The following is a 9269-nucleotide window of genomic DNA, read 5'->3' on the forward strand; positions in this document are numbered from 1 at the left end:
TTAGTGCAGCAGGCTCTATTGTATCCGCAGATATAGAGAGGGAGGCCCAGGCCCCTGCAGTGATCCGGTGTCCTGCCGTCTCAGGTTTCCTTCAGGGAACCCCTGGTAGCTCGGTAGCTTTCCGTTTGGCCAACATTATGTGTGACTTCCTGTCTGTGGCAGGGATATGACTGGAGGACCTCTCAGGGGACAAGGCGACAATTGTCCTCTTCTTTAGTTTCTACTTCTTTTCTTTTTCTTCGCCTGTTTTTTTTTCCACAGGTGTGTGTGTGTCTGGGTAACAGTACGTAGTGGTATATGCAAGAAATGTAGAAACTTGTGCACTTCATACTATTTAGGATAAATTATTGTATCTATGTGTGTTTTGAATTTAATATAATTCATTTATGTTAGGCTATTACCAATAGGGAATTTGAACCAGATTTGATGCTTTGGCACTAAAAGATGATATCTCAGTAAAGCTGAGCTGATTGGTGTAATTTCATTTCATTTCATTTTGATTTATTCCATTCATGGTTTACATACTAATCATAAGGCCCTGTTCAGTCTTTAATGAACTGATCACAAATAGACAGCTCTGAGCACAACAGTCCACCCTTAGCATTAGAGTGACAACTTATGAGTGCATTATACTTCACACTGCAAATAAATGTGTGAGTATTGGTGTTTTTGGTCAATTCTACAGATGTGTCCATTGTGTTTGAAATACCAATAGAGAGCAGGGCACAGAGGAGTTGAGCCCATCAGTGCGAAACTCTACAATTAAATATAAAACCGTTTTAGGGCTAATTAGAGAAGACTGGGTGATCCTTAACCATGGCCTAGGACACATTTTGCATTAATATTGCTAAAAGCAGGTGGCCCAGACTTTGAATGTGGTCTGAGTGATCAGATCTGAAACACATCTGCTGTGTCTTCACACCGACTTAAAGTTGTCCACTTATGGTCAGTTGAGGTTGATGCCAGAACGGGGCCTCAATTGAGATGAACTGGTCGAACTTGTGACCTTATCCTCCAAGCTTAGAGGTAGAAACATAGAGGGACTTGATCTTTTCCTTTCAGAATGAACTATGAACTATCTGAATACTGTGGTTGTTTTTTGTAGGCTACACAGTTTATTTAAATTCATAGGTGCACTGTATAATCCAAGGTTGCTTTTAACACGTTTATTTAAAGGGATACTTAAAGCAGATATCAGTGGAATGTTTTTGTTAATATAAGTCCTAAATAGTCCTATTTTCCGTCAGCAATCACTTACATGAAGTATTTCAGCCTAAACACGAGTCTCTCCGTCACTCTGCTCTGCTGTAACCCGAGGAGAAAATTTTCCTTGTGGGATACAAGTGTTATCCAATGAGGGGAGAGAACGGCATGAAGGGCTGTGTGTGCAGCCAAGGGATGCGCGTGAATGTGGTGACGTAGCACGAGGACCAATTGATGCCTGACAAGGGCAGGGGCTGCTAACTCATGGTGCGTTCAAGGAAACTCGTACTTTGTGTTTTTCCTTCCTGTGAAGTCATACCAGTTCGATCTGGTACGAGTTCATGGGTCGGAAGTTACGAGTGGCCGTTATAGGGAACTTTCACAGACAACAGGACGGTAAAAACACGAGCTACGGGTTACCTGGAACGCTACCAAGTCGTAGTTGTGACTTGAAGCTGTAACTTACGGTTTCAAAAGCCTGCCTTGAACACAGCATTAGCCGAAACGGCCGTGCCGCTGTTATCTGCTTTAAAATCGATAATTCACCATCATGCCAAGGAAGGGTTTGGAGAACTTTTGGAGTTATCCAAGCGCTTTTGACGTTCCAGTTTACATCATCCAATGTTTTACAATGACGAACGGACATCTTGCAGCAAATCGCACAATTGGTGAATTATCAATTTTGGGTGAAGTGTCCCTTTAAATCTATACTAACATAGCTATATGTACAATGAACATGTAAATTTTGACCTTCTTGCCCATACAGTACAGTGAGTGATCCAGTGAGTGATCCCAAAGATGGAGCCAAAATCCATAGCTCTGTTACTGTTTAAGCAGCTGAGGCTGACATGAGAGTGCAGTACTTCGACATGTAAATTATAGTGTTTCTAATACAGAATTGTGTTACTATATCTCTACTGAAGCCCAGGAAGGGAAAAAAAGACCATCCAGGGCAACACAAGGAGGGGATTTTGGATTAAAACTAGTGCATTTATGGCAGAAGCAGCTCTCTGATCTGACTGTATGGATATGTGTGAGCACTGTATACCAATCCAAACCAATCTTTCGAGGCACAATAAAGCCCAATAATGTGCAACACGTTCAGCTTGTGCTGTGGTTGTGTCAACACTGTGTGAAATCTAACACTCAACCATAAATCAGTTACGACACCAGAGGCACCCACAGCCTGCTGCGCACAGTGACGCAGGGGCATTAATCAGTGTAAAGATAGTAGCTCGGTTTGTGACCCCACCGCTCTGTACTTTACTTTATGATTTGGTCACACAGTGTTTCCTATGCAAACTCCAGTAGTGGGTTGTTTCTTATGATCACACAAATGTCTGTTTTAATGCTGGGAATAATAAAATGTTTGCCTGAGGTAAAGAAAATATTTAAATTCAAAGTTTCCATATATTGTGTGACAGGCTGTGACAGGCTGAGGTGCAGTCTGTGGAAATGTCGGAGTTAATCACTGGTTTTGCTCAGGATAAATATTTTAATATTGTTAGCTCCGGCTAACAGGGGACTACGGTGTCTAACGTGCAGGAGAAAGGACCACTCTGGAGAGGAATATGTCGCTTTGACTGACTTTACTGAAGGACAGCAGCAACAGGTGAGTTTACATCACAGCCGAACGCTCTAGCCCCAGTGCAGACAGACTTACGTCCACACCAGAGCAGGCGAGCGATTCCAAAACACTGAGCTGTACTAAAACCGGAACTTCCTGATAACAACACGGAAGTCTGTCTCTAACCCACAGTTCCGGCAGGGGTCAAATGTCACAACTACATAACTAATCTGTTCAATAAGATAATGCAATATAATAATAACATTAGTAACATTAACAGCATTACACTACCCCCCCTTTAAGCATACTGAGTCTCTTCAGTACTAACTAGTGTTAAGCAGTAAATACAATTATCTGTTATTAGCTATAACATGAGAAATGAAAACCAACATTATTAACTGGGCTAAACTTTTCTTCTAAGCATCTTGATAACGAACTGGGGGGTGAATTTCCCGTCCTCTCAGTGTTCTCCTCGTTGGGGGTCTCCGGCTGTCCTTCTCCAACCCCGAGGTACGTACTTCCTCTTGGTGCAGGCGCAGTGCAGCCTGTCTACGCCTGCGTGCTGCAACCCGACGCTTGCCTTTTGTTGCAGGCGGCGTAGGAGGATCCAGCCCAGCTTCATCCAGTTCATGGTCACTACTGTGATCAGTACATAGAGGCTGTCGTGCATCGGGGCCTTGTTCAGTTGGTTCTGGCACTGAGGGATCTGGGTTCTGGCACTGAGGGAGAACTTTGTGTCTCTGTCGCCTGATCCATGCAGGAATCACATCGCTTGTGTACATCTTCAGCCGATCATGGTGCATGACTTTTCTTCCACGCTGAGTCAGGATCTCATATAGCACTGGACCAAAGCTGGCTGTAACTATATATGGGCCTTTCCAGGGGGCTTGTAACTTGGGGCTGAAACCTTTCTTTTTTGTGCTGTCTCTTACATAGACCAAGTCTCCAACATTGTAGCTGTGCTGTTGAGCTCGTAAGTCATGCAGCCTCTTCTGTCTGTTTTGAGCTGCTTTGAGGTGCTGCCGAGCCATCTCATGGACCTCATTAAGACTCTTTTCCAGGTCTTGTACATGCTCGAGGGGCTCCTTTCCACCTTGATTCCGCTCTGCCACCCCCAGCCAGAGGTCCTGAGGCTGATGGACTTCTCTCCCCAGCATGAGCATGTTAGGTGTGAATCCAGTACTTGAATTATGTGCACTGCGATATGCTGCCGCCAGTAAGGGTAAGTGTTCATCCCAGTTCTTCTGGCTTTGATCTACGTAGCAACGGATCATCTGGAGAAGCGTACGATTAAATCGTTCCACCTGTCCATTCGAAGCAGGATGATAAGGTGTGGTCCTTGTCTTGGAGATCTGGAAGAGTTGACAGACGCTCTTAAACAGCTCACTCTCAAAGTTACGTCCCTGGTCTGTATGTAACTCTAACGGGGCTCCAAAGCGTGCGATGAAGTGGTTGACTAGAGTCCTAGCTGTTGTTTCAGCTCCTTGATCTGGGATTGGGAATGCCTCCACCCACCGAGTAAACTGATCCATGATGACCAGGATATACTTGTTCCCAGAGGATGAGATGGGGAATGGGCCCAACACATCAAGATGCAACCGGTCCATAGGTGCTCCAGCCTGGTAAGTCTGCAGCCTGGCTCTTGGTGTGGGACTGCTTGATTTTTGAGCCTTGCACTGAGGGCACCTTTGGATGTACTTGTTTAGATCTCCACCCATGCTGTACCAATGGTAACTTTGTCGGAGACGTTGCAGAGTCTTTGCCTCTCCTAGATGTCCAGACTGCGGAGGGTTATGACAAGCCTGCATGACATCAGTTTGCAATGACGTGGGGACCAGTAGCAGCAAGGATGGATTACTTCTGTCAACATTCTCCCAGCGGTAATGAAGGACTCCCTGGCAAAGTTCAATTTGAGGCCAACAGAGCCAGTACTTCCTCACTGCTGGGCTTTCCATTGTTACCTGTTCCCTAGTTGGAAGAACTCCTGATTCTTTCCAGCTGTGCAGTATAGAAAGCACTGGATCATCCTTTTGTGCAGATGTCAACTGCTGGCAGGTCAGAGGTTGCAGCCAGTTTACTGTGGAGGTATGGTGGTCGGCTCCGACTTGCTGCCGCAGTTCTGTGCTGTTCCCGGAGTCCTGTATGGTAATCTGCCTGATGACCAGAGGCACAACATCATCCACATCCTCTTCAAATCTTGCCCACTGTTCATGCAGTCTTTGGCAGTGGGAACATCCTTGACAGGGCAGCTCTGTTGTTTCCTTGCCCGCTTGATAGCAGTTGCAGTCCGTTGGACCCTCTGTGCTGCACCTAGACAGCGCGTCTGCATTAGCGTGTTGTCGTCCAGCACGATGTTCAATCTCAAAGTCATATTGGCTGAGCTCCTCGAGCCAGCGAGCCAACTGGCCTTCCGGATGCTTAAAGCGAAAGAGCCAAGTCAGGCTGTTGTGGTCTGTTCGGAGGAGGAACTTCCTGCCAAGGAGAAGGTGGCGGAACTGCCTTGTGAATCTCACAATGGCCAGCAGCTCCCGTCTGGTCACACAGTATCTTTGCTGTGCAGGGGTGAGGTGACTGCTAGCATAGGAAATAACTCTCTCCTCCCCCCACTGGAACTGCGACAGCACTGCGCCAATACTGTGGTTAGAAGCATCAGTGTCAAGGATGTAATGGCCAGTAGGTGTCGGATAAGCCAGAACCGGAGCAGTAGTTAGCCTCTCTTTGAGCTGCAGAAAGGCGTTCTGTTGTGGTTCGCCCCACTGGAACTCTGCTGCTTTTTTAAGTAGATTATTCAGGGGGCTAGCAAGCTCAGAAAATGCAGGAACAAAGCGGCGGTAGTAGTTGCATAGTCCTAGAAAAGCTTGCAGTTGCTGAGTGCTCTTGGGAGGCTGCCACTCCTGCACATCCTTAACCAGGCTGGGTTGGGACTTATCCCCTCTCCACTGACCACATGTCCCAGGAAAAGGACTTTGTCTCTCAACAACTGACATTTCTTGGGTTTGAGCTTCAACCCGTAGCTGTGGAGGCGCTCAAAGACATCGGCCAAACGCTGCAGGTTTTCCTCAACACCTCCGCCTAGGATAATTATATCATCCAAGTAGACGAGGAGTGTCTTCCACTGAAATCCTCTGAGAACCAGTTCCATGGCTCTCTGGAACGTTCCAGGCGCGTTACAGAGGCCAAATGGCATCCTTGTGTATTCGTAGAGGCCGTAGCGGGTGATGAACGCTGTTTTGTCACGGTCTTTGGGGTCCACAGCAATCTGCCAGTATCCAGATTGAAGATCCAGAGTTGAGAACACAGCGGCTCCTCCAAGAACGTCAAGACACTCGTCGATTTTTGGCAGTGGATATGCGTCTCTCTGTGTAAGACTGTTTAGGCGCCGATAGTCCACACACCAACGGACACCACCATCCTTCTTCCTTACGAGGACGATTGGTGATGCCCACTCCGAAGAAGACGGTACAACGACTCCTGCCTCCAACATTTCTTTAAGGTGCTGCTCCTCTTCACCCTGAAACCCCAGAGGCGTCCGGCGAACTGGTTGGCGCACTGGTCTAGCAGTCCCAGTGTCAATCTTATGGGTAACAGCGGAGAGATGGCCAAGGTCTGTATCACTGGCTGCAAAGAGAGTCTTGTACTTTAGGAGGAGCTCAATCAGTGCTACCTGCTGTTCTTCGCTGAGAGCCTCACTCGATGCCGTGTACAAAGCTTGCAGATGTTCTGGTAAGTCTATTGCATTTCCTGTCACTCTTCCAACCATTGGCCTAGAAGTTTCACTGCCCTCTTCTTCTGATATACTCCCGAGCTGGTCACTTTCCGAGTCGCACATGATAAGAGGATCATCAGGGAAGGTTTCAATCAGGATACCAACACAAACACCGCGGGGCAGAGAAGCTTTGGCGTTTGAGAAATTGCAGAGTCTGACGGGGATTCTGGGGTCCATGTAGCTGGCGACACTTCCTGATGAGACAGTCTCAGTTATGTTGAGAGGCTCTAGAACTGCTGGAAGACCAGGTTTTGGGTTTTCAACTTTTCCCCACACGAGGCACTCACTTTCAGGTGGTAAGGTGATGTTGTCTTCTAGGAGCACACGTGCCACGGAGTAGTCTTCCCCATTACCTTCAGTGACCCAGGAGGGCACTGGGTCGTCGCCAACAAACACTTTGCGACCAGCGAAGACAGTCATATCAGCAGCTTGCATAGCATCAAGGCCCAGGAGGAAAGAGTCATGAATGCGGCCAACAAAGACTTTCCAGTTGAACTTTCGGCTGCCAATTCCCAGCGTCACCTCCAATTTTCCCATGGCAGACATTTTGCTTCCAACTCCAGCATTTCGAAGGGAGGTCTCGGTGAGAGGCTTCTGTGTTTCAATTGGGAGCATGTTATACACCTCTTCTGATATCACCGTGGCTTCAGCACCAGTGTCGACAACTGCTTTAATGGGCAGACCATTTACTGTCACTTCAATCTGCAAGCTGGGGCCTCTTTTGGTTGTGCGTCCTAGCTGCGGAGGAAGGGATTGGTCCTCGATGGCTGGAGGGCCCTTGAAAACATCTGAGTTGTTTGGTAGAGTGAGGTTCTTTGGGCGACTTGGACTTGGTGACCTTGAACAGTCTCTCCTAAAGTGTCCCATTTCCCCACAGCGGAAACAACTCATTCTGCTTGCTTGATTTGGGCTGGGTGACCGCATTCTCAAACTTTGTGAAGGCAGTTGCTGTGTTGGTCTCCTGCCACGGTCTTGTTGATGTGTCCTCTCACCATATGATGCAGAACGCTCCATGGAACCCACAACTCCACAGTCTCTCACCACAGGCTGCAGTTGCTCCAACTTAAGATGCAGTTGCTCCACTCTGTCCATCAGCACTTTAAATTGTTCCTCTGTGACATACTTTGGGCTCTGTAATCGTCGGGAAACAGGGGAGAGTTCATCAGGGCCAGTATCTTCTCCATCTGCCCAGGAGATACGTCTGGCTCTCCCTGTCCTCATCTCTGTTTCACGGCCAAGAGTTGCTCTGAAATTATGTTCATGGGCCTCAGCTTGCTTCTGTGCCTCTGCCAGTGAATGCGGATCACGGTTCATTACTTCGTAAGCTACCTTTTGGTTTCTCAGTCCCTTTAAAAAGGCATCAGTAGCAAGTTGGTCTTGTAAAAGTAGGTCTGTTCCAGGATAAGCCAGACTCACCAGACGTTGCACCTCCTCAGCAAACTCTGCTGTGGACTCTTTTCCTTGGCGCAGCTCTCCCAACTTCCTGCGAACAGTCGTAGGGGGATCTTTAACTCCAAACCGCTGTGTAAGTTGTTCTTTAAGGAGTGTATAGTCTTCACGGATATGCTCTGGGAGGGAACAGACATAGCGGATAGCAACTCCACGAAGACACTCATGAAGTCTATCAACTCGCTCTGCACCAGTCCATCCATGCTTGCGTGCTTGGCGTTCAAAAGGTAACAAAAATGAGTCCCAGTCCTCTTGGCCATCATATGTTGCTAGTTTAATTTTCCAAGCTTCATTGGGTGGGTGCCGCACCATATTTCCACTATTGCTGGCTGTGGCATATGGGTTATGTGAACTCACGTGTGCTGGGGCAGGACGTTGGGGCACCCGCTCCTCTCTGCGTCTCGCAGCTGGGTCATGCAAGCTTGGAATGTTAGATGGGCCTGTGTTTTGCGATCTCTGTCGTATTACCTCCAATTCCGCTGCAAAAGGTCCATCTGTTTGAGCACTGGATTGTCCTTGGGTCACTTGGAATGATGACTGTGGGGGTACTGCACCAGGGTGCTGGCCTAGGTTGCTTGGCCCGGCTCTAGTGGTTGATTTTTGCTCTGCAGCCACATGCTGGAGGATTGGTGTCACAAGCTGCTGGAGTTGCTGAGCCTGATGGTCCAATAGCGTTTTCAGCCAAACTGGTGGCCCTGGGTCTGTGGGTGCTGCTGTAGCTCCAAGCAATTCCTCACTTTCAGCCATTATTTCCTTCCTGTAGTTTCCTCCACTTTCCCTATTTAACTTGTATTTTTCTACAGTGTAGTGTCTTTAGGTTTTCAGTTTGCTGTCAACAATTCTTTACTTTAGTGTCCTTTAATTAACACACGTTTTTTTTTACAGTGTTAAAATCGTCACTTAACTTTCGTTTTTTTTTTTTTTCTTTCTCCACTTAACTTTCGTTTTTTTTTTACAGTGTAGACTTCTCGCCGCTTCCTCGGCAAAAACTCCGGTGATTCTGTTGTTATGTTGCACTTGCCAGCCACAAGCATGCAGTCTGTACGGTGGATTTATTATTTTTTTCCTTTTGCTTCTTGTCTTTTGTTAGTTCTCTACCTCGGTCTTGCTTCGGCGATTCATCCGACGTGAAAGTCCGTTTCTCCCGATCGTTAACTTCCGTATGGCCGGCTCGTAATCCCACTTCTGACACCAGTTGTTAGCTCCGGCTAACAGGGGACTACGGTGTCTAACGTGCAGGAGAAAGGACCACTCTGGAGAGGAATATGTCGCTTTGACTGACTT

General features: G+C 47.4%; 1 protein-coding gene across 1 annotated transcript; it reads right to left on the reverse strand.

Moving 5' to 3' along the window:
• Window positions 1-3186: 3186 nt before the first annotated feature.
• LOC146985642 (uncharacterized) lies at window positions 3187-8732 on the reverse strand. Its single transcript, XM_085780439.1, is given in 2 exon segments — window positions 3187-5687; window positions 5690-8732. Coding segments are annotated over 2 exon segments (5544 nt in total).
• Between the last annotated feature and the right edge of the window lie 537 nt (window positions 8733-9269).

Source organism: Trachurus japonicus, chromosome 6 (genome assembly GCF_045865225.1).
Source record: "Trachurus japonicus isolate A0001 chromosome 6, Traja_1.0".
Classification (NCBI taxonomy): domain Eukaryota; kingdom Metazoa; phylum Chordata; class Actinopteri; order Carangiformes; family Carangidae; genus Trachurus; species Trachurus japonicus.